Below are 26,958 nucleotides of genomic sequence, written 5' to 3'. Positions count from 1 at the left end.
ATTTTATACATGCAGAGAATAGCTTCATTAATTTCACCAATTTCCATTCTTTTCGACAATCAATGTTTCAGATACCAAAAACCACACAGATTCTGGCCTGATCAATATGGGAAGCAAGACCTTTGTAGAGAAATTAAAGGCTTGTTTACAAAAGTAAGAATATGGGTTAGGTTTGCAGAGTAATTACACTGAGTCTTCAGGATTTTCTTACTAGTGATTTCCAGAAAGAACCACACAGCAAATACTTCCTTACCTTAATAATTACTCACTATTGTCAGATATACCAGCCTTGGTAATTAAGCAGCATCCAAATCTGCTAGGAAGTGCACAAAAACAGAAGAAAAAAAATGCTTTTTGCCAAAGGGATTTACAATCTAACTATATTTTATACAAAATAGTGAAACGACCAAGTTAATAAGGATTAATACTGTTTGAATACTGTGATGTGATCTGTCTGCATTTTTGTTATTTTTTCCCTGGTTTTACTTTCCTTCTCTGTACATCAGGGACAGGAGGGGGTTTGGAATATACACGTTATCTCTAGTGCAGCAGGAAACAACTTAAAAAGCTTTTTCTTTGATCAGTGTGTTTTATCTGGAAGTTTCAAGCTGGTATAAATACTTTACAGTTTCAGTATCAATAAATATTTACCTTTAGTGTATCTGAAAATAAACAAAGCACTACAAAACACGTATTAGTTACTCAAGAGGTACAACTCCTTTAAAATAATCTCTAATGATGCAATTACTGGCATGACTAACTTTTTTATAACTCATTAGGTACCATTTTGGCATCAAGCCTATCTATTGGATAACTGCACAGCTATGTAGCTTAACTTCTTCTCTGAAGGAAAAGAGAACTGCTTTACCATTTCCTATATCCAAAATAAGAAGCCTTTAAGACTCAAAGAAGAAACAGATTGGTCCACAAGTGGTTCAGCTCAAGAATTTTAGCTCTTTTTTCAACTTCAAAAAACAATTGCAATTAGAGTACAATACGATCTTCTAAAATTAGGAACACAATAAAAGTCTCATTGAGTTACAACAACAGTCCAAGTCAGCTCATTTAGGTTTATCTTAGTATGGTAATACACTTCTGAGGAGAGATGCTGCAATGTACACTTGCGCAATAGCGTGCCCATAGGGGAAGTAGTTTCTCCAGAACAGAGGTCTTTTATCATTTACTACAATTATTTTAAGCATTAGCTTTGATATTGATGTGTCTATTTTACACTTCACACCTTAAAACCTGCCATGATTTTGGCTGTGATACTACTTAGCAACAGGATTCCACAGACACCCATTTGCTACATTTGAAACAGAAGCTCATTTTTTATTTTAAGGACAGGGTCTTTCATATTTTCTCAGCCTTTGAGTTAGATGAACTCAGCTCTTCAATAGGTAACCAAAGGAACTAACTGATAATGACCAAAAAGTGATTTCTATTTATCTATTACATATTTGAGACAATCATATTACTACCTAATTCTTACCGGTTTCTAAGAAAAATGTGCTTTAGATGTATTAGTGACCCTTAGCCCAATTTTATAGAGTATCTGAGACACACAGTTGGTAAAGCTACTCGTGTAAACTTGGGCAGGAATCCATGGCAGATTTGAGAGATGCAGGTTTTGTTTCCAAGTCTCAATCCAGAGCACTACTTACTGGATGCTGCTTATTTCAGTGGGTCACTTAATATCCTGCAACAAATCTGACTGCAAACTTGGACTGGATTTTATATGGCAAGAAAGGCAGGCAGACAAGACTGGTCTTTTCAGATACAACATTCAGTATATTGGCAAAGATGGTGTTATGATTTCTTGGCTTGAGCATTTTAGATGCAAGGATTCAATCAGCACATATTAATCTAAAGTCACTTCTAAAAAAAAGAGGTACATAGATTGATGATGTCATTGTCAGTAACACAGCGCTAATGCCTCATCTTTGCCACTTTAAAAATTCAGATGGTGTTGATAAACGGAACATCTCTAGTTCACTTCTCTGGAATTTCATCAACTTCTCTCCCAGCACAAGTCTGATTTTTCACAGTACCAGACAATAGCCATTTTTCTGGGGTTTGTGTGAGAATATAAAAAACAACAGCAGTGCTTCCACTAACATAAGGGTAATATTTTTGGAAGGGTATTATTGAGAACAAGTCTACCACACCCTACTACAGATCTTCAGGAAGATCAGCAGACTTGCCAGAATAAAAAAAGAGAGAAGGAGAAGAAAGAGTCTTTGTCACACATGCAGGAGGAAATTCCTTCAGAAGCTCAAACTGTCAATGCCAACAGTAAAAACATAGTCATAACATTTTGTAGGGTAAGGACTCTTTGATCATAACAACCTTACAGGGTAGGTCAAGGTTAGCTTCAGGTAACTGAGAAATGAAGTTGTTCAAAAGTAGCATCCAACTGCCTCCATCCTGGTTTTCTTTACCAGCTGGATGGAAAACATGACTGAAACTAAAAGCAAAATAAATTAAATACATGGGAAAATTTGTGTCATTCCTTTCCTCTTTCCTAATGAGACAGAACAATGCTGGCATAGCATCATATTCACATGCAGGACTGGAAGAGGAGCACAGATTAAAACACATATCACTCAATCTCTTTAAAAGCACCAGCTTATAGCTGAAGGGGAGAAGAGTTGTTAAAACAGGCTAACTTCCCAATGATGGTCATTTTCCATTTGTTTTGATATGCAACCTGTGAGATAAGGACAAATAATGCACAGCCTGGATGCCTGGCTTGCTCAGTGAGCTGCAATGAGGAACACAGTGAAAGGACAGCTACCTCATTTGACCAGTGAAGTTCCTACCAAAGGCCAATGCCTCCCAAAGGTTAATGGCCAGCTACACAGTCAACTTCTGGCTAGAGCAGGAAATCCTTTGCACACCTAAAAAATGGTCTGATGAAACTTTTGCACTGCTTAGTTGTTGTTTACCATCTCTATTTCAGCAGTTTATTACTGAAAGGTTGGTTGTTCATTTGCATGCATTCCCCAAAAGACAGTCTACTAAAATTTCAGATCTCCATCTCCTCCAATTCATTACATAGCTGGAAGATTTCAAAAGTAAATGCAAAGTATTTTCAGAGCAATAAGGTTATTGACTGATTCATGCCAGAAAAAAAAAAAAGGCAAATTTCTGCAGCAAAACTGAGCACTTAAAGAAAAGAATATGTGTATTACAAATGGAAATCTGACTGTTCAGGAGGGCTTTATAACCTCCCACATATAAGCAGTATATGCTTCCAGTATAACCTGGTATCAAAGTCTTGTAGGTCTTTGGTGTCCAGTGTTAAATGGATGGCTAGTGAAACCCTCAGCAGTTAGACAGGAGGTATCATCACACTCAGCATCCTTATTGGCAACAAAAGACGGAACTTGGACTGTACAGAAGTGCTCTTCCAGTGTTTTTCTTTTCCTGCCATTTCTGATGGGACACAAGCACAGACATGTAACCCAGGCCTTGTTGCAGCCTGCAGACATGACACAAGCCTTCCAAAACACGCACTCCTTCCATAAGAGGCTTAGCCAGCAGATGCAGCTTTACAGTATCCACCAATTTCTCTCTATTTAAAAGAAATCCCCCAACCACAACAGGTCCATCCTCTGTACTGGTACTTTTTGTTAAGAGTGCATTATACTTTTTTCATACTCCAAGTTCAAATAAACCCACAAATACAAAGTGAAACTTTAAATAAAAAGGCCAGTAATGGCATGCTTTAGCAAGAAAGGAAGGCATGCCACAACCTGATCTTGATTTTCTGCCCTTGAACTCTTGAATTAATTATAACAAATTACAGGGAGCCCCACTACCATTTATAAGCACAATAAACTCCCTTACAACCACCTATAATTTTATCAGAGTTAATCCAAATACCTAAAGAATTATACAGCACAAAACTCCAACATGCCTCTTAGAGTAAAAAAAAACAGGGGAAGCCATATTCTGTTTTCTTCTGAGCCCTCTCTCAGCAAAGGCTGCGTTTGGTCTCTGCAAACTGGAGTCCAGCAAAGCCTGATAACACCATGACAGAATTCATCTGGAGTGGGATTGCAAAAGTAAAGCAAAGCAAAACAACCAAAATTATATAATGTGAAGAAATTTGTACTTAAGTATTTTCAGCTGAAAAGAACTCCATTCAATGCAAGCATAAACATTACACACAAAAACTAGAATAACAAATTTGGAGTGAAAAGTTTATTATCTGTACATCTTCGAAAAAAGCAGTGTATCCATTTGGTTTGGGTTGAAGTATGTGCTAAAAGTGTAGGACATGGCTGTCCTACTGACTTCACACTACTCACATCGTTAGGCTTAAAAAGATGCCCAACTATGTGCTCATATCTCCTGAACTGAGCAAAACACTCGCATTTGGCTACAGAGATCCAAAAGTTACAGTACAGGAGACTATTTTTTCTTTTCAGCTTTACTTTCTTTTTTGATTACGAAAAAAAAAAAAGGTAGAACTGAGTTGAGTAGGTGAATTGCAGCAATGCCACATACTGCTTTTCACACACAGACCTCAACAAGGTTGGGTTTTTTTTGGTGCAAACCCATAAGGTCTCACACAACTGCTGCCTCCACCGTCACCTTTCTACTAACATATTCTCCCCCATTCCCATATAGGAGAAGGCTCTTCCTCCTTGCTCGTGAGCTGTGTGTGGCAGAGGCAGCTATCACTCTGGTGTAGGACTCTGGATAGTAAAACAATTCTACAAGCCATCACCTGTCCTTCGCTGCATGACACAAAACATGGGCTCCAACTACAAATAGGAGCTCCAACCACATATAGGCTTCACCTATATATAGGTGCTCACTCATACGACATGGCATGCAGCCTATGTGTCACTTCCCACTTGATTACTCACATCCTCAGAACAGCAGGTCCCCCACACACAGAGCAACTCATGCGTCCAAATCTTTAGATGGCACAAAACAAAAAAAGTCCATAAATGGCAGCTGTGAAGATCCGTCCTCACAAAGATACAAAAATGAAAAGATGAGCCATGGCTATGTATGCTGAAGACTTCTAAATCACATGGGGAAGAGGAGCACAGCAAAACCTGTTGTACTTTCCTGATTTGGAACTAGATTTCTGCAAAAGTTACATTAGATCCCAAAAAGTTAATAATAGCCAAGATTTACTTCCTTTATTCATATGTGCTGACTCAGTTCAAAATATGCTGTTCCCTGCCCTGAAAAACAAGGCAGCTAACCTTCAAGCTTCATCTAGTGTGGGAAAAGGTGGTTTAAGTTACATATGGAAGCAATATGAGTCAACAGTTTGAAAATTCTCCTGGTAGCCAGCCAGGTTAATGGTCAAGCAGGTTAGAATATTATGCTAAAAAAATGTTGTGAGTTAACTAAAACATATGTATACTCTGCAACACTGAAAATAAATAGATAACTTATATTTTAAATTGAGATTAAGTACATGTATAACTATTCTTTGGACCCAAAACAAACATGAAGACTTCCCATTTCCCCATTCTCTCCCCCTTATTGTGCCAATTGGAACAATAAAATAAAATGTATACACCACATATGCCCCATTTCACTTTTTAACATATATATTTTAAATATTTTCCTCCCATTCAGCTCTAAACTCTGGAATGACCCAAGTCCACCAGGTTTTTCTGGCTAAATGTACTGCTGTGCACTGATGCAAAAGCTGAACCAAGTGAACACATATACCAGTGAACAACCTGTATGCATATGTAAGCATCCAGAAGCACATCACAAAATAATTGGTTTGTGAAAGCAGAGCAGCATGTAAGTGTATTCAGGTGTTACTTTATTCAAAGAGCAAGTGAACATGTTCAAACTTACAAAAGAATGTGTGCTTGACCTGAACTTTTAAAAAATAATAAATGCTCTGGTAGCCTGCAGTGAAACCTTGTTCATGAATTTATAGAGCTCATTTACAAAATCCTATCAGTGAAACCTTTAGGCAGTATCCCAACCTCACATAATCAATATCTGAGAAAGCTCCATTGATTTAGTGGAATTTTGCCTTGTAGGGAGGTAAAACCCCAGTCCATTGGCTACTGCCTTTTACAGTAATCTGCCCCAGCAATAAAGAAAACACTGCTTGAAATGTGACACAATGAAGTTGCTGCCTATCTATAGGTCATCAGTACAACAGCTTGTATTCCTGTGAAAAGATTGTTGATACACCTACATTAGTGCTCACTGCCAGCAGAAAACAGGAAAACTCAGGTTGCTTCCATCTGCCAGAGAGCTTGGTGACCCTAGTGTTTCCACAGGAATAACTGAAAACAGTCACCCCACACATCAGTAAATCATCCAGTAAAACCACAGCCCAGGAAGTTGTAGCGACCCAGTGAATGCAACCCTGCAAAAGTGAACACAGCTCTGATAACAACAGGAGGTTGCCAGAGAAATATGTCAATCAGTGCCCTGTTGGTTGGGTAAAGAGATCCATTTCATGAAATGAATAATTATTCTTTGTAAAAGCTTCAAAAACAGCTGAAGATATCAAGTGCAAAAGCAGCTGCCAAAGATAAAACAGTGAACCAGTAAACATCTCACTGCACAGGAATCTGACATCTTCCGACATTGAGATTTCTGCCAAATTCTTGTTGAGATTTTCAGCTGCATAAGGGCCTCCACACAAATGCTTCTTTTAAACACATTTGGAGACTTCAGGATTGTACGGACATCCAATGGCAGCTCCTTTAGCATTATACCTTGCCAGCAAGGCAGAAGAAATATTAAAAGTATTCAGCTGCCTGAAAAAGAGTAATTTTAGAACTAGTTTTCAAGGTTTATGTCTCAGCTACAAGGGAGGGGGAAAAGTTTGCTCCAGCCTACAGTATAAACCTCAAAATTCAAAAAATTTTATTGAAGACTGGCAGCGCTACTATAACCAAGATTTCCACTGTCTGCTGAATTCTCAAACTTTAAGAAGCAGTTAGAAATCCCAATCAAAAACCACAGATCTGTTTGCTCACATGCTGCTGCTACTGGCTTGACCCTTCTTCTGATGCTGTAGGCAAATTTCAGACATCTATCTGGGACTTCTAAATAGGAGACCAATGAGCCACAGTTCCCCTTTTCAAAACACACAGTAGAAAAGAGAGAATGAATCACCTGTAAAAGTGATGCACAAGAGAAGAATCCTGAATCATGCTGGGGAAATGCCCATTTCTTCTCACTGATTACACAGGAAGTCTAGAGCAACCTTCACTCTTTAAGGCTTCATCGAGAGAAACTACATGACTGAGACAGGACCAATCTGTGTCATGAAGACTTTAAGTAATATATTCCCTAGCAGTCTGTATTTCCCTAAGGAGAAACTGCCAGTCACTGCTACTGCATCACATGGGAAGACAAACAGAATACTAGCCCCAATCTAGGTAACATTACTCATCTGTCAAAAACAGTGCCTTAAACTGCACTGGGAGACAAGTCAGCAGCAGCATACCAATCTGTGAGGTACACCATAATGCTGACCGTGTGCACGGTGCTCCCTAATGAATGGGCAACCTCATTCTGCAGTGACATACATGGCTACTACATCTTAAGGGGAAAAAAGGCAGTCAGGTGGTTTGCAATAGTCTAAATGACAAAGGCAGTGAGTGGCACAGTTCATAGACTACAGGAGGAATTATCCTTTTCATCTTCATTTGAGGAGACGGAAGTGCCCATTAGCCTTTATGTGAGATTCAAGCAGCTAGGGATGACAAGTGTCTTCCCTTCTTCTACTGTTCTCTTCTTTTCTCCCATAAACCAAAAAAATTGAAGAGAACGCACATTTTTTTCTTAGGGAAAGCAAAATCAGTCCATCACAGTAACTATTTATGTAGCTGTTATACTAAAATCTCACAGAAGAGAAGGAGAACAGACGTTGTGTATTCAGTACATTTCAGATTAACTTCCAATCTTCTTACTGTTAGCCACAAGTGAGAAATCAGAAACAGATATCTGTTTTTATGCATCTGTTGGTAGATGCATAAACATGCACAACGCCTTCTCCCAAATAAAGATTTGCTTAATAAGACCCTAATACAAACAGGTCAGAAACAAGCTTTCAAAAGTTGGGCAGGGTAATTTCAAGTGAAGTGGATGATAGGCTGCTCCTCTCTCATAAGAAAACAAGCACCATTTGGCCTTTACTTTGAAACTGTCGCATTTATGCAAATGTTCTTTCTATTTAATGGGCAACAAGAGTTTACTTTCTGATTCTCTTTTTTCTCCTCAATTAAGAAGCAAAAGGAAGAAGGTCTAGTACCAGCATGATACTAGAATTCCATGGTCTTGTTTATTTTCATAAAAGCGTATTAAAATAGGGGCTATTTTTAGGCTAGCAAATTACTTCTCTCATCTCTTCCATGCTGCTAAAAACCAAGTCCTCTGCTCTGTTCAACCTATCAGTTCAGAGGGATGACTGCATATAAAATATATACTGATGCAATGTAACAATACAACCATAAAACTGAACTGCATCCACTTACCAAGCGCTTCCAGACCCTAAATATTCTTACCTTTGGCCAATCCCAATGGGAGGTGCTACTAACACCAGCTATCCGCTCAAAATCAAGGCCTTTGATGTAGTTTGAGACCACTGGAAACACTGAAAAGGTAATGTCACCGATGCTCTGAAACGCTGCCATTTTTCCAGCACATAGTAGTGTTCCCATTTGAAACCAATATTGTCCTTACAAATTTTTAAAACGTTGTAACTGCTGCCTAGCAAAGCCAAGGAACCACATTTCTCCTGCCTCTGCTGCTGTTTCAGATTTTTAAGGTACAAGACAACTTCAGCTACTGTAATCTCTTCTCAGTGCTCTCTCTGATGTCAGTAGTAAAAGGGAGACTAGATTTTTAAAAAGCTTTCAAGTTTATTCTTGGTATATGCACACCAGGAAATAAAAACGTACTTCAACCCCAAAATTATTCACAGTTAATTTAGTCAAAATTATCTTTTCTCTTCATGCAATGCAGAGTGCCATGAAGTATAAACGAAAAGAGCAAATCTGCCTGACACAGTTGTTGAGAGTAAATACCTAGAGTAGGTTTCTTGTAGAGTTTAAAAGTATAAGCATATCTAGCAAGGCTGTGTTGTTAAATAGAACTCCAGCTGCGTAAGCAGAAGGTTACTATCCCTACACTTGTGCTCTTGCCTTAAGACATTCTGCAGTTCAAAGAAAGCAAGACACAATTTTCCACTTCATTCCAAAAAGTAGGTAAATTGCAGTTTTCATGAGGTTGTTCTACTGCCAATTACAGTAAGATTTAAAATCACTTTTCAGCACTACTTAAGATAACTGGCTACTAGCACAAAACAAGAAAAGGGGACACGTTCAGATCATACAAGCAAACTTTCAACAGATTTTCCATAAATGCACATGCACGCAAAATGGGTACTGCCAACAACACAGCTAGAACTATGCAAACATATGTGTGTGTGGCACTGGGAAATCTGACAGGAGAAAGCCAAGGACTAAGAAGAAACAAGATTTAAACAGAAGAGAACTGATGCTCTAGTTTGCCACAGTGCTCCACCTGGCACAAGTGCTTGTCACCAAGCAGTGGTGAGGACAGCTTCCTCACACTCAGAAAAAGAAACAGTAGGTGTGACTCATCCTAACATGCATCTTCACACATAAACCAAGCTCTCCAAGCAGAAGTCCATAATTCTAGCCTCATCACCATTTCAACTCTCAGATATCACAAAATAAATATATAGGCCACTTAAATAGTTTTTGTTTCCTTACAGGAAGGCAGAAGACTCCTCCTGCAACAGAAGTTGGTAAGACCTTCAAAACAAGTTTCAAAATGCTTAATGTATTTCCTTCTCTTTAAGGATCATTAAATGTCTCAAGTATTAGCTTCAGTCTTGTGGACCTTCAGCTCTTCTTTCTGGAATTAAGTTTCAATCGTGACCACCTCTGTAATCAAGATACAGTTTTAACACAGTGGTTTGCAGCCGTGTCCTAATCATAAACAGTCACTTCCTCTGGTGACCAGGAACAGGACATGAGGAAATGGGATAAAGTTGCTGTAGGGGAAGTACTTACACAGGGATTATAAAATAGGGACAAAGCAGGGCCTGTTGTGATAAGACAAGGAGTAATGATTTTAAACTAAAAGAGGGTAGATTTCTCCAGATATAATGAAGAAATTATTTACAGTGAGGGTGGTGAAGCCCTGGAACAGGGCCCAGAGAGGTGGTGGATGTTCCATCCCTGGCAACATTTAAGATCAGATTGGGCACCCTGATCTAGCTGAAGAGGTCCCTACTCATTGTCTGGGAGAGTTGGACTAGATGACTTTTAAAGGTCACTTCTAGCCCAAACTGTCCTATGATTCTTCTGTGATTCCGAGTTCAGACTGAATATTAGGAAAGGGTTCTTCACCCAGAGGGTGGTCAGTCACTGGAACAGGATCCCCAGGGAAGTGACTACAGCACTAAGCCTGGCAGAGTTCAACGAGCATCTGAATGATGCTTTGAACCATATGATTTAATTTTAGGTAGTCCTCCCTGGAGCAGGGAGTTGGACTCAGTGATTGCTATGGGCCCCTTCCAACTCGAAAGATTATGTGATTCAATGAATCCTCCTCTGTCCTCCTGTCCACATCTACACTTTCTATCCATCTGGCTCCTGCACTTTTGAAATGGATGCACAACTAATGTATCATCATATCTGAAGCTTTACAGGACATGAATCAATCCCCCTCAAAGCCATATTATTATTGAAGAATGATATTTCTTTGTTTGGTAAAACTAGGTATTCTTTTTCCTTCTGTTTTTTGAAAGCTACAGAGTATTTGGAGTCATACCTCTCACATCTTTGTTTCCTTGCTCTTTGCCAATCCAGTTTGAGGTTTTGTTTGAACATCTAAAAAAAATCCCAGACTGAAATTCATATCATTATCTCATTTCAAGAGTTGCAAAGTTTAGGGAAAAGCCTAACATAGTAAAAATCACAAGCATGCACAATAAAATTGCTATGTCATTCTACCGAGTTGCAGAATTTTCAAAAAAAATCTGAATCATTTATGGTTTCAACCATCATAAAAGCCATCCACATTCCTTATCCTCCAGCAGCAGTCAGCAAGAACTGCTCAGCATTCAATGCAAGCTCAGGCCACCCAACCAACCTACAGGTTCAGCAAGTGTCTCCAACAGCACACATGCTCACGTGGACAAGAATGATAGATACTAAGTGCCTTTTCCCAAGTGCAAATGCCTCCAGTAGCATGATCGGCATGGAAGGATTCAACCCGGACTACCTAAGACCAGAGAGGAAGTTCCCCCACTATGTGTACATGGTGTAACATTACTATATGAGAAGAACTGAAACTCAAAATGTAGCCTTTGCTGCCATTTAAAAGGGCCCAACAAAAAAATTTAGAGCACTCCAAAAGTATCTGTTCTACTAAAATTGAATATAGAAATGGGTCCCATCAGGAAAGCAATATGCTAGAACACGTGACTTAGCCCCTGAACACAAAATTAGTATTATTTCCTTAACCATCAGATATAAATGTGAATCTGCTTAATGCCAAGACATTCCTGTTACAACATTTCTAACCATCACAGCCACTGCCTTCAAAACACACTAAAGCAAGAATGCAGGCTGAACTATCCTACACTGTATTTATAGTTATGCAATACTATTTTTTAGAGTTGCTACATATGTACTGCCCAACCACACACATGAAAACACATTCACTTTCTGGTCTAAAAGCACAGTATAATGTAGTAGATTAGATCTAAGCATCAACAGTTTCTTAAAATATCTGACACAAAGAGCTCAGCTTTCAATTACCAACACACAGAGAACAAGCTCCCCATTCACTGAAGAAAGTCAGCTGGGAGAAGGGTTTGCCCTCCTCAGCAAATATTTTATAAACAGGGAATTAATGTTGAATCTTAGGTCTGCCTTGAAGGAGTTCTTACTTTTAAGTCAAAGTTTAAACATCCACTAAAATACACATGGAAAAAGAACCAACTCAAGAATATTACTGAAAAGCAAAACAACACATACACTGCAATAATATGAACACAAGAAAACCCAAGCAAATACTGCACATTATTTGTTGTTGCTGTCCTCTAAAAAAAACACATGAAAGCTAATTAAGTATCAGCTTGTTTACAAGGCAGGTACAAGCCTAATGTGTGTGTTTTATGCTGTAGTAGCCACTAATATTAAAAAAGTCTAATAATTAAATCAAAACAATAAAACCATCAAAGGAGCACCAAAATGCAAACATCCCAGACTGTCTAAGCCTGGGTGGCCACCCAAGGCTCGTAGGACTCATCCAGCTTGCATGCAGTTCCAGAGCTGCTCCCTTGCCTGGGCTACATGAGCCCAAATTTCTGCAGCTAGAAGGCAAGGGGGAAGAAAAAAAGAAAAAAAGAAAAAATATTAAAAAGGCTGACATTACCAAGTTACTCCAGGATCCATTCACAATCTTGTCCAACAGCAGGGAGCTGGGATCCCTGGGGACTCAGGACTCCCTGGGGGTTCACAGCTGCTTCCACTTAGCAATGAATCCCATAGCTTGCCTTAGATATGGTGCAGTTCCAGTCATGAGATGATCAGCACTGAGACCACAAATAAGACTGGGACCTGTAGGGTCAGGCCAGCTGGCAACTGCCATCTATAACTAAAACAGAATTCTGTTCCAGCAGAAATTTCTTTGCCTCACGTTGATTTATAAAATTTGAGCCGTAGAGTTCTTTTTGAGAACCACTGGCATAAAAAAAAAAATCCTATGGGTCTATCAGTTGTGTAGTAACAAGACAGCCACACAACCAGTCAGAGTCCTTCACTCCAGGCAAGCACAGTCAAGGATGTCTGGAACAAATCTGATGGTACGCACTGTGCTGTTTTTTCCAATGCACTGTGATATACAAAATAATTATTTTGGACAATGAAGCCAAATCAACCACCATGAACTCAAAGGTACAAATAGAGACTTCTCAGACAGCCACAAGCTGCAGGTGTGACCAACCATAAAAACCAAAGCAGCTTTATGTACCTTTACAGCCTTAACAGCCAAAAGAGTTCCACATCACTAAGCTTGCCACAAAACCAGGCTGTCACAGGAGGATAAATATATCATATTCAGCGTTAACATAGGAATTAAAGCACAGTGTAAGGTGCAGTGACTAGTAGAAAAGACAGCAGTGACTGGTAGAAAACTGCAGCTGATTGTACTTTTATTAAAAGCTAGCAATACTGCAGGATGTGAAACTTTAGCTTGTTCCCAAAAAAAAAAAAAAAAAAGGAAAGCACAGCAGACTAAAAGCAAAGATAAGCTCAAGTAGGCGAGACATTTAACAAGGACGTTTTTGAGGGGAAGTAAAAATCCAGGATTTGTTAAAATAGATTTGCCAAAACATTTTTCCCTATAAATATGAAGCAGTCAAACACTAATTTTTTCCCCTCTATATTATCCTCATATGATTTAAAAATTCATACAGTCCTAAGAGTCTGTAGCTCTGTACACTTTAGAAGAATGTTTTCACTTAACACTTGCAGAAAAAATAAAGAAAGCGAAAGGTAGGGAATTGTGAAGGAGAAATATTTCCTTAAAAGACAGACAGAAAATCAATAGCTACAAGAAATGGTGAAGAAAAGGGTATGGAAATAAAATATCAGAGAAAATAAATGTTCGCTTAGTTACAGAAGGATAAGCTTGAGGCTGATTTTTCACAGATCCTCCAGAAAAGAGGCTTGGGAGCCACATGCTCTAATTTTCCACCTGCAAACACAGTCATTCCCACACTTTGCAGGTGCAGCCATCCCATTCCAAACACTGCTTCCTTTCACAGGAAAGCTGTACAGCACGTTCTTCTGGGAAAATGCAGAGCTGACAGCTGAACTTGGGGCAAAAGACCAATGCAGCACAGTGCAGATGCTGGAATATGTCCCTCCCTACAGAACTGTGCATACCAGACCTACCCTGCACAGCACCACGGGGACCCAGCCCCAGGGTGGCCACCCACACTAGGAGCTGCTCTGATTCCACAGGATTATGTCCCAGCCTGCAATAGCACAAACACCACTGGACATTACTAACCACAAAGCACATAGTAAGATACTGAAAACTTCTTCCAGGAAAGAAAAAAGAAAAACGAATGAAAGCACACCTTCATTCCTTCACAGGAGGCACAGCAGTATAACTTGCTAAGACACAGGTACTGTGGAGAGCAAAATGTGACTTCAGTTTTCCCTTAGAACTGTGGTAAGGGAGTGGAGGGAAAGAAAAAGGCCATGGATTGTCTGATAGTTGTGCAGAAAGCAGTATCGCACCCACATTTTCAGAAAGCCACAAGAGTGTGTGGGTTCTCTGTTTTTGGAACAAGAGCACAGTGAAAGCAAGCTTGTTTACTTTAGACACTGTACAAAGGCTTTTTTTAAAAAATAAATGGTTGAAAGGATGCCTCCTCTCTGAGGAGTTAGCAGAAAATAAAAGGCAGATTTATATGTCTAATCTATGCAAATATCTACTCTACAGGGCATCACAAAGTCTGCTTTATATCAGACAGTATGCAGATCCCAGGTGCTTTAAATATGCCAAAAACCTGCACAGCATCTCCACCTGCGATGGCTGCTCACTGAGAACAGCTGGATGACTAAAAAGAGGTTGTCTAAGTAGCCTTTCATGAAAAATGCCTTTTGCTAATGTGCCAATCCCCATACTCCCACCCAAATTACTCCTGATGTAGCTGCCATTGAGTCTGAGGAGGGCTTTTTTTGGTTTTTGTTTGTTTTGGGTTTTAATTTGGTTTATCACAAATTGTTCTAGAAATTTTCAAATTATAGCAATAACAATACAGTGAAACTCCTACTGACACCTTAAGAAATTATCATGGGGTTTTAAATAATCTGTGGAAATGGAAAACATCTGTGGGACTGGGCACCAGTAAAATGCCATGACCAGCAGTCAAGGAGACGCTGGAATCACTTGGAGGAGACAGGGAATATACGCAGATGGAAGCCTCAACTCAAGAGAAAAGAAACAGGGTAGAAAGAGTAGGGAAGTAAGAGGTCTAGAGGGTAGGAATTTGCTTTCCTAGGAGAAGGCCTAATGCCTAATGCTATTACATTGAAAATAAGGCATAGAAATATTATTTATATCACGGTCATTACCAGAAAGAAAAGACAGGTACTGTATAACTGGTGTCAGCTTTCTGTAAGTTTCCCCAGGACAGGTCAAGAAACAGGGTTCCCCTGAGAAGCCTTGCCATTCCTACTCAGAACCACGAACAGAACAAGACTGACAATGTCCTGCTGGTGCTTCTTACCCTGTCCCAATGATTCACAGGAAAAAAACACCCACAGAGCTAATGTTTGCATCTTTAAGCAAGCGTCAGTTTTACAAAAAAAGAAGGGAAGAACTGTAAGCTAGAGTCAGATCTGATCTACTAAAATCAGTAACATGTCCCCCAGAGTACTCTTTGCCTCTTTTTTTTTCTTGCAGGCCTCAGAGATTGGCTTCAAAGAGCTTAAGAGCTGAATAAACTGCTCTGATAGTCTTTTCATTTTCTATCCCAAGGATCCTACAGGACCTTCTTTCTTATATTATCAAAAATACCTATTACAAACTAACTACAGGCACCTCACGTTAAGACATGGCAGTACTTGTGTTTATAGGACAGGTGCCTACTGCTCTACTGGTCCTCAGTAACCAGTTACATGGCCAGCCCAGGCAACCTATTCACTTACTCAGTCACTCAGCACCAATCCACAATTTGAAATTATGAGGTCATTTGGGCACAAACTGAAATACAAGAAATACTTTCTAAGCATAAACCCCCTCCTTTATTGCAAGGGTGACTGAACAATGGAACAGATTTTCTGGAGAGGGTGTAGAGTCTCGCCCTCCATGAATATATTCAATATCCAATGGGACAGAGTCCTAGTGCAATCTCCTCTAGCTGACCTTCCTCTGAGCAGACAATCTCCAGAGGTACCTTCTAATCTCAGCCATTCCGTAACAGCTACTCATGTTTTGCTTCAGCAAGTCAACAGACACTCCCACTCCTGTGAGGGACAGCACTGACTTCTTTCTACATTACTATTCCACTCCTCTCCCAGCATGTCACGTGCAGACAGGTTTCCATAGAGTCTGTTCCGCACTGGGGGACATAATGCTTGGAGCAGTGTTACTCACTCTTATTTCTGCATCCCGACTTCGCTTGTGCAATATAGGAAGTTACCAGCAAAACCATGAGGAGCTCCTGACCACTACCATCACCTGCAGGCAGCTAAAGTCCAGTGGCCTGCAGGTATAATTAGCATTTTATACTTCCAGTGGTAATGATAAAATGTAAAGGAGTTATGCTTCTCTAAATATTGTCTTATTTGTACTGGGATTCTTCCTGTTGGTCCCAATCACCAAACAGTAGCAGAACATAAAATGGTCCACAAATTGTCTTGAAGAGGCAGATGGTCTTTCAAATAGAAATGATTAAGGAACACTACCTCAGAGCCACTGACTGATACCCTAAGTAACACTTCTCTCAATCATCAAAACCCAAAAACCTTGGATTGTTTTCCCTTTTTGCGATGACAGTACATAAAGAACAGGAGGTTGCAGTCACTGGAAACAGGAAGGAATATTCAATTTCAGCAACAAATCCATCAAAACCAGCTGTCAGTCTCAATCTAGATCAGAGGCAGAGTAAACCAGCTCAGGAAACCAAGTCCCAGGTTTTTGAATGTTTCCATGAACACTGACATAATGCATAAGCATTCTCAGAAGACTTTTCATCATGTTCAAGGAATATTAATCAACCCCAGAAATTCTGGAGTCTACAATTAACTAAAAGCTTTGGCTGAGAGATTTGGTTTCACTTCAAGCTCCAAACATGGCCAGGCAAGCTCAGGGCTGGAGATGTTTCCACTAGAGAAGGTTACAAAGGTTCACCAGTAGCAGTACTGTCACCAGCTTTGCAGCTTCAGCCTTTGGTGATGGTTTTGTTTTGGGGTTGAGTTTGTTTTGCAATGGTTCTGTAGCTTCCCAGAAGGAGATAAAGTGTCTCATCACAAGTTTTCCATTTAAGACAGATTTGTCGTTTGTACCTAAACATAAGTCAAATACATAGGCACTGAGTGGGTGAGTCCAGTGCCTACCTCAACATTACATGTAATCATATCATGATCAAGCCTAATCCTAAAAGCAGCCAGTATCAAATTAAAAACAAATGTTTAATCAGTTTACCAAGAGCAAACAAAGCCAAAAAAAGCCCTACGAGCCCCCATCCATCTGTCCACCTCATCATGCTGTAGGCTAAGCATTTCTCTGCCATTTGTTTCAGAAGAGTCCTCCGTGTCCTCACCTTTCGTTGCTTCAAATATGAATCTACCTATTGCACAGCTGAAGGTTCGCTGCCATCACACCATCTACAGTGCAGCAATTCCACTTCACGGAATAAACAAACAGACTTTAACAGGCTGTTCTGTATCTGAAATCCACTAGTAAACTGCGGGCTTTGCTACAGACATTTAAAGAAACATAAGAGCCACTTATAAGACTCTGCAGTTTATGTTATCAATCACTTCAGAAAGAAAAACAATTCAGCAGCCACTCCAGTTGAGAGCACTGCGAAGTTCAATTGTCACTGAAATGTTTTGTTATTACCAACCCGGGCAGAATGAGCAAATATACCCCTGCAGGTGAGCTATGAATGAGCAATCAGCACTGCAGGCTGCAGCTTGAAGAGATAATAGCATCCAAGTAGCTACAATGCTTCCTTACACACAACTAGGCTAGGATTGGGCTGACAATATGAGCAACAGAACATTTCAGGCATTCTGTCTGCACATTAAATAATTCTGAAGGAAAAGAATATGAGGCTTCCCTCTCCCAATGCATACACAACAAGAAGATACAGATACAGACAAGCATTAATGTTTGGTCTATTATCAGAGAAATGTAAGCTTTATGATGCTTTTATCCCACTGTTTGGCAAGAAATCAGCATATACATTAGTCAAGGGGTGGCTTGACAGCTGCCATTTTAAGAAACAAATTTTACCAAAGTCAATTTTCCAGTTCAGTGTCAAGTAAAAATCCCATAAAATACACAATCTGTGATATAAAACTTCTTGCACACCTTCTAGAATTAAAGCCACTCTTCCTCCACTATTTATATATCTTTTTTTAGACCTTATGACCACGTGGTGAATTTCAGGTTTGCACCAACAGAACATTTTTTTCAGTGGGGAGGCTTCTGCCACCCTGTAGCCTTCATCCACTTATTCCAGGTTTTACCTCTAGTTTTGCAGATGCAACTTTCCTCTAGACCAGATAAATGAAATAATTTTAGTTAAAAGAAAACAAGCCCACCCCTTTCGGGGTGAGGTGGGCTTTTGTTTCCTTGCTCTCTTTTTTTTTTTCTTTGAATTAATTTAAATATAGCACAGATGTGCAAAAACCACACAGTGATGTGGTTTACAAAAATAGCCCCTCAAAACAGTTGTATTGTTACAACTCCAGCACAGGGCTTTCAATAAAACAGTAATTCCCACTGAAGTTGTTTGCAAAAGTACGCCCTGATCATAATTAAAGACTAATACCCTCCACCAGTTTTAATCTTTTTGTGAAGCATAAGGGGAAAAATGAGGAGTGGAATGGGCAAAACCCACAAAAAGATGCCAAAGTTCACTTTCAGCAAACACAGGTAGACTTAAGAATACTAAACTAAAACTCTATAGGACCTATAGAAGTCCTTTGCCTATGGCTTCCTTTTCATCAGTGGAGGGTTACGGAAAAAAAAGTATGGTCACCATGGTCCCTTTTAAAATTTATGACAGGTTTTTAAACATTTTAAACATAACTATTATTCCCTTTTTTTTTTCCTGCAGTTGGTCATGCATAATCATTCACCAATACAGTGCTTTTTTTTCCCCTCAAGCAGGCATAATTAAGTGGTGATTTCTCTCATTATTTTCCCCAGTTGGGCAATCAGCAGGAGAGGAAATAACGGGATGATACCTGAGCAAATACTGAATGCCAGAAACAAAGCAACTGTCCATTCCCTCCCAGCTTTATCATGATAGTGTGAACTCAGGGAAACCACATACCTTGTTACCTCCTGCTGCAGCCGGGAAACACTGGGCACATAGAACATTACCCCAAAGAAAAGCAAGGGCTCATTGGCAAATTTGTCCAGCTGCTTCTTCAGAGGCTTTTCCAGTTCAACCCAACGATCTTGCTGGTTCTTGCTGAGAAACCAAAGGCCAAAGTAGTGAGTCTAGATAAACAAACAAAATAGTGTCAGTTTACCTTTTCCAGCGAGATCACATGCACACGCACAATGACACAAATGCAAATAAGAACAGATGGCATTGTGTACCTTTTTCCATATGCAAAACCAGAGTAATTTCTTTCTTACTGCCCTTTTTTGTAGGACAATTTAGAAGACAATCTCTTCCAATGCACATTGAAGAGCTCTACCTGACATTAAGGCACAGGTGACATAAACGATTTATAGAAAGTGTCTGAGTCTTTGTTTTCTTAAAAGACACCAGTGCCTTGCAAACAGACAGCAAACACTACGTCTGAATTAAAGCACAAAGGCTTCATGTGACTTTGGATGAGGCCCACTGCACACAAAGGACAAGGACTCTTCCAACTATAAAAAGAAAAGAATGCAAACCCACATGCATAAGTCAAAATACCAGAACCATTTACCCAATGCAGAACATGTTTGTTCCTTTTTTTTTTTAATACACTCACAAGATTTTATGATGGACAAATATACGCTTAAAATGTGTATATCACACAAGTTGTTTGCTCTAGGCTCTACAGAAATACCAGAAAAACCTCACCTGTTTCCTATCCAGTGTAAATCTCAATGGCTATAGTACCTACTCTGTAAGCTCCATGGGACTGCTGCTGGTGAAGGGTAATTACCTATTGCACAGTTGAAGGTTCACTGGAACAGCGTTCACTGGAACTAGAGCTTCAAATACTATAAATTGGTAATAAGCAGCAGAAGGAATAGCCAATCCATCACAAGGGATTTTATTGAAAAGCCCTTAAAAAATCAAGTACTATGACTACAGATCTGAAGAAAAGGTGAAAAAATTTGTTCGTATTTAGCAAAGAAATTAATCCATCATGCATATTTTCCATGCTTGGAAATATGTCTGTAAACCTAACTGTAAAGTTTGCATCAAGACCTTTTTCTTCAGTTTTTCATCTGAGATCATCTGGAGATTTCTAGCAGCATCTTCAATATAAAACATCACTTCATGCTACCACCGGAATCAATGAAGCAAACTGTGAGAGGGACTTTTGGGGACACCAAGCGGATTTAGGGTCTGAAAGTGGGATCATTACTATTTCTGTATATTTCTCATTTTCTTTCAATAAACTTTTTTCTTGGTGTTTAATCCAACTGACTCCCTGTTCAATGAAAACTTTCAAGTAGTTTCCATTAGATCAGATTAATCCTAAAACAAATAGAACATTTTATTGTTATAGCTTAATTTACCTGGACAACAATCCTACCAGAGGCAGTCACAATCCTTTAAACACAGCACCACATTTTAAATAAAGATACTTGAGACAAAGATTCCTTATTTGCTGTTGCATAGAGTTTTCATTTGAAATTATTTTTAATACATTCAAAACATTTGGCCTATATAAATCAACTATAAATATTTCACTGACTGGACTTCTCAAATGTTCACAGTTGTAAATAAAAAGTCTTCAAAAGTAGCAGGCAAATTACAGATGTTAAGACTTTGCAAAATCCACCATCAACAACCTGTTTCACTTTGTTAAGGAAGCTTCTATAAAAACCATCACATGCACCATGACTTAGCACACAACATAAGGACAACTAATGCAATACCAAAAATTTTAAATGCTTACAAGTGACAACAAAACAGCAGGGGAAACCCTGCTTCAACCACTTTATAGCTGAAGGCACACAAGAGACAATCATGCAAATCTCTGAATGGCAGCACAGGTGTATTTACTTTAGGGTCTCATTACATACGTATTTTTCACTTTGGAGAACATCCAGACTAGCATTTAACTAAGGTGATAACTAATTCAACTTGATTCCTCAATTAAGCCTGACAAACAGCTTGAGCACTGCTCAGTCTGGTACAATGAAGCAAGCTTGTTTCTTTGTAGTATTTCCTTCTAGAAATTAAAGGTATCTTCAATAAATCAATCTATCTACCAGGACACAAATAAATCAAGAAGTCAGCATCTTTCACAGGATTAACTTAAAACAAAACTAACCAGTTCATTCATACATGTCTACTCTCCCTTCATAATCATCAGTGGATAAAAAGTTTTTTCTGACAAGATCACCATGATAGTAATTAGATTAAAATGAAAGTGGGAAGAACAGTGGAGGCATCAAACAAAAGAGATTAATGTGAAGACAGAAAAAAGCAGTGATTTTACCATCTCATAAGGGAAACCCTTTAACACAGAAATATTCGAAAATCACTGTAGGGCAGCTCACTCTCAGCAAGAAACAGTGCAGAGCTGGGAAAACAGAGCTTCTATATTACTTTAAAAAGTAAACATCCACATCACCTAGGACCCAAATTTGCAGTGCCAAGTACTTGTAAAAGATCTAGCAACTAAGAAGGTTTGGACTCTGAAGTCTAAGAGTTATTCAAGGGCATTGCAATTAAACAGATCGAATGAGCACAGTCCCTCCCCTTTGAGTGGGGGCTGGGGGACAACAGAAGTTTAGATTTGCTACAGTAAAAAGGCTCTTCAAGTACCAAATCCAGAATCCTGAATCAATTCCAAGGAACAAGAAGTAAATGAAATGCAGTGTTGAAGCTTCTAGACTACAGCAGATAACATGGACCAAACATGGCAGCATATATTTTGCACAATTAAAAGACAACTGTTTTCCTGGAAAGCAGCCTGGAGAAGATCAAGCAATTGCAGATTAAGCACAGGAACTGAATACAGAGCACAGCTAAAGTCACAAATGCATCCACTTTGGAGAGACAACCCACACAGTTATCTGAACAACAGCTCCCTGTCACAGGAACTTTACTTCTTGAAAACATTAGCATTTTTTAAGAACACACAGTGGAGAAGAACTTTTGCAGCCACTGCTTTGAATGCCTGAAGATTCTCTCTCTGGTAGGAACATTAATAATCCCCAAACAGAAGTGGAGGATTGTGGGACTGGAAGCAGCTGGATCATCAAGTTCAATATGCCAGGACCAGGCATATGGCTGTCCAGAAGGCCTCACAGAGTGTGAGTCATCTGTTGCCATGCTCTTCAGTCCACAAAGCATTTTTGTTGTACAGACATCTCACAAATTAGTGGAGGGGATATAAAAATGGGATCTTTAATCTATAGGTGGCTGATTTAAAACTAGGTTGATTCCAAAAGCTAGTCTGTTTGTCCATCTGTAAAAAAGGGAATCACTGACTTCACTTTTCATGGAATAAATATCTATACCTACAGCTGGCAGGCTCTGAAGTAACACAGACTGCTCTCAAGGTTTTAAAATTTGTCTCACCTACCACATATTACCTCATACGTAGTACAGGGAAGCTGGTTTACACTCCTCTAGGAGCTGTGGTCCTCTTTTAAAGCAGCAGACAAGAACCAGAGCACTTCTAAACCCCAATGACACTATATGAAAAGGTGATCCTGGAAATACAGTGAGTCAGAAAACTGGATACACAAAAAACTGTGCTGAGAAGTCTTAAAATAAATTATATTGTAGCTGCCAGTCAAGAGACAACATATTCATTTTGAACTTGGACTTAGCTATATTCCCAGGTCCAGAACTACCCCTGCCTTTATACTGGGCAAAACAAGTAGAATTGTCAACAACCAGAGATGATAGACAATTACTAAACCAGCAAATGTCATTCAAAAAAATTCATCAAGACTGCCTGGTGTTTATTAAAGCATCTGGTTAAGTGGCCAGCTAAATATTTATCCTTGAGAAAGAGACAGAGTTCCATCTCCTCTGGGCAAAAAGCATTAAGCCCTGCTATCCCAGGGCACTTGCACAGAGAGGAAAGTACCATTTACAGCAGTCAATTATTCATAGAAGGCCTTTTGTCCAAGCACTGCCTGACCTGAGCCCCATCCCAGCTTTGTTGGCAAAAGCAACCTGGCTGCCAAACCCAGGTTTTCAGTCATGCTTTACAAGAAAAGGGCACCTTCTAGGGCACAAGAAAATAAAGGTCAGAATCCCAGCAAAAGGGCACCCCTGCACAGTGGTCAGCATCTGCCTGCAATGCTGAGCTCATCATCCTCCTGCTTTGGATCATAGTGCTGGAGACAACACCGTGAAATTTAGCTCAAAAAAATAATGTTGGTTAGAAAGGACCTTCTTGCCCTCTCCATCATTTACAGTACGACAGAACATACCATCTTTAAACATTTTAAGGATAACAAAAAAAGGAGACATGAAAACTCACAACAGATTTGTACAGATTACCCTGCTATTTCAAGCAGGTTCACCTAGTCTCACTTGAAAGGAAAAATACGATTATATTGGAAAAAAAATCTCTTATAATCTGTGCACATACATACAAGATTATGACATTTCTGACCTTGTCTTTCCATCCTTTCCCTTCCTCCCCTCTTCTCATCTTTACTTTTTACATAATGTTGGCACAAAAGCTCATTTAATTGGAAGTGGTAACTGTCCAACTAGAAGACCTAATGCTTTGTCAAGAGCCTTGCTGAAAAGGAAAAAAACCAGATTTTACAGTAGTTACATGGTTCCACTTTCTACTGACCTATTCCTGAACCCTGACTCAGTCGGGCAGGGAGTTGCATTCCCCAGAGATCAAATAGAAATATGCATAATCCATTAGATACTGTTTTTCAGTCATGTGTGGTATGATCGACAGTTCTTCACAACAAAGCATATCTCAAACAGTTTTGCCTTTTAGCAGGAAGGGTTTGGACAATTTTTTTATTTATTTCTAAGAAATTGGCTTGAGTGAGACAAGGATGTATTCCTAACACGAAGCTAGAAGTTGTGGTATACCTGTGATTTATTTAACGTAAGACCTAACCAAAGTATTAACTGAGACTGCATGGAAGAGATAAATGGTATTTTAGTATTATTTCGTTAGCATGGGATGTAATGAAGCTTGGCTTATCCTTAATTGTACATTACAGTTTGTTGATTTCTACAAAAAGGCATATTCCAGCTGAAATTTTTGCTGCACTTAGGGAATTTAAAAAGTTTTTCTCCAATATGGATGCTTGCAAGAATTTTTGCCTCAGTACACTTAATGGATTTCTCTACTTAGCTATGCAGTTGCACAAATGTTGTAGAAATTTGAAGTTCATCACAGTATTTTTGAACCTTCTGTAGAATTTGACTGGACAGTAAGTTCATGGCAAGCCTAGGGAAGGAAGGAGACAGTCACCAAATTACTTCATCAGCCTTGTTTCCTTACAAACCATGGCAGGAAGACCAGAGGTGTAGAAGAAGAATTGAATTTTGGTTCAGAGAAAGGACAGCATCCAGTACCTCCAAGGTTGCTAGCTCCAACTATTCCTCATGCAAGGAGCAGAAGAAGATACAGGGAGACCCTCTCAGAGTTGAAAGAAGTCAATAATTCTCTCCTAATAAAACCCAAACAAACAAACAAACAAAAAAAAAAAGAAAAAACCCACTTCTGTCAAAAAGTGCTGTATTGTTGAAATCTGAACTTTACAAAACTAGTTCAATGTTGCCAAAACTTTGTTTAGAAAAAAAAAGTAGGGAAGGTGATGAAAGAAGGGGAAAGCGTTCCAACAACATCAAAGCATTCTCTTCTGTGTTGTTAAAATATTTTTTTATCTTGAAACACAAACTTTTTGTGCTGACATATTTCTTTTTGCATGACAGAAATAATTTTGAAAATGAAAAAAACCCAAAGCAATAGAAAACCCCCTTGAACACTGACCAAAACAGCTTCCTTTGCTACTCTACTGTCCAGTCTCTTTTCTCTGGAAAATTTTGAAACTTCAGGCTTTGGAACAAAGTGGAAAAAACCACTCTGAAATCACAAAATGCTTTGTAGAAAAGAACACTAACCCTCTGACAGAGTTATTGTTTGCAAATGCAGGTGGACCTCCAGAGAGAATCATTAGGCCTCAGACTCCTGCTACACCAACTAGATAAGCCCACAAGGAATATGAAGAGAATCACTTCATTCATTTCACTGCTTTCTGCATTGGAAGGAAAGGGAAGGACACAACTTCTCCCTAAGGACACCCTAAAGCATCACCAACAGAAAGAAAAAAGAAGGGAAAAAACCAAATTACTGACAAATCTTCATCTCTAGAAGTATAGGAGGGAGATGATTCTACTAAAATCCATATTAAAAAACCAAGCTTAGTTTTCAACTAAGTATGAAAAATCACTACACAATATTCTCTCTGCCCTGTTCCTGACTGCACATTCTCCTGTCTATTCTGCACATGAGATTCTTCTCTCATTCTTTATCATTATGAATGTATGAAAGGAATTTTTGTTTAGTTTTCATCTGCAATAATTATTTGCATGCTACTTTCTAGTTACCACTACTACAAAGGTCTATGGACCAACTGGATAAGACACTGCAAGGGGCTGTAAAACACCACCACCAGTTGTGCTCACAGAAAGTACCAGCCAGGACAGTCAGATGACAATGCAGCAAATTCCAGGCAGTGGTTTTCAACCTGTGATTTGAAAAAGTCAAGAAGCATGTAGGATACATGCAAGGAATCCACAGAAGGTAAAAGTCAGTCAGTTCATTTGTCCCATGCACACTGGAAAGCTACTTCTAAAAAGGATTCAACACTTAAAATGAACACTAAACTCTACAGCAAGAAGTAGATAAATAAGGATTTCAATCTTTATTAAGGTAAGACTGGTTTCTTCAGCCTTTTCAGAAGCACTGGGAATGTAAAAGAAGCCTTTCTGAGTTTCAGATGTAAAATATTTCAGTTAAACAAAAGGGAAGAAAAAACCACCATCCTCAAACTGTTACCAGTTGCACATAGCTGTTGCCTATTTAAGTTTTATAGTAACAAGAGTATATTTATATGAAGGTGGATATTTAAAGCCAGGGGAGTCTCCTTCCCAATGGCATAATTCAGCCATAAGTGCTGGTGAAACCAGGCTTACATTCAGAAAAGGTTAATGTAACTTGTCCCTTGGCATCCCAGTACAGAAACTAACACCCATGGCTTTCTAAGAAAAGAAACCTCATGTTCGTATTACAAAGAGCTCTCAAAGCTATGATGGATGAGCAACAGCCCAAAACCTCGTGTGCCGTTCTGCCTTCAGTTTTCATGCAATCAGACTATGTTTGTCCAAGCTCCAGCTGCTGATCATATCTGGCCAGCACTGAGAATAACACAATTCAAACGAACAGACTGCCTGAGCTAAAAATGTGTCAAATTATACAGTGACAGATGGTCTTTCCTGGGTTACTCTTACCTCACGTAATTCCAGCCTCTGAGCAACAGCTTCCAAGCACTCCTGCCCAGTGCTCTCCACGGAGAGGGTGCACTCGATCACATTGCTGTCCAGCAGACGGATCCTTGTCACAAAGCAGTTCTTGCTCAAGACGTTGTAGCATCTGGTCCGTCGTCGCAGTTTCAGCCCGAAAGGCATGGCTGTTGGCCTGGAAGGTCACCCCTTCCCTGTACTCTTCTGAGAGTTATCAGCACACTTGTCGACTTGCCTCAAAGGCTTCTTCAATGGGTACCACTCTCCTCCAGAAATGGAGATAGCTGTCCATTCCCGGGGCGAGCTTCAAGGGATTCCTGCAAAATATGTACAAATAAGTAGACTTAAGTGTGAAATAAGGTGTTCCAAAAGTTCAGTGGGAAAGAGAAAAAGCTTTAGAGTCACATTTAAAACCATAAAATAAACACCTCCACACACAGGATTGCCAGGCACTTACTACATCTCCCAAATGAACACCTTATACAACACACCTTTCAAAATACTATTTT

At 39.3% G+C, this 26,958-nt stretch overlaps 1 protein-coding gene across 1 annotated transcript in view; it reads right to left on the bottom strand.

Moving 5' to 3' along the window:
• PTPN14 (protein tyrosine phosphatase non-receptor type 14) overlaps window positions 1-26,714 on the bottom strand; it is a 72,648-nt gene extending 45,934 nt beyond the window's left edge. Inside the window, exons 1-2 of the mRNA XM_008932940.3 lie at window positions 26,438-26,714; window positions 19,082-19,251 (exon numbers count right to left, since the gene is read on the bottom strand). Coding sequence (XP_008931188.2) covers window positions 19,082-19,251; window positions 26,438-26,614 — 347 coding nt within the window. The 5' untranslated portion in view covers window positions 26,615-26,714. The remainder of the gene's footprint in view (window positions 1-19,081; window positions 19,252-26,437) is intronic.
• Between the last annotated feature and the right edge of the window lie 244 nt (window positions 26,715-26,958).

The sequence above is a fragment of the Manacus vitellinus genome, unplaced genomic scaffold (assembly GCF_001715985.3).
Source record: "Manacus vitellinus isolate BGI_N305 unplaced genomic scaffold, ASM171598v3 scaffold_8_pilon, whole genome shotgun sequence".
NCBI classification, from domain to species: domain Eukaryota; kingdom Metazoa; phylum Chordata; class Aves; order Passeriformes; family Pipridae; genus Manacus; species Manacus vitellinus.
Note: the sequence above shows the minus strand (reverse complement) of the source record. Positions and strands in the feature narration are given on the sequence as shown.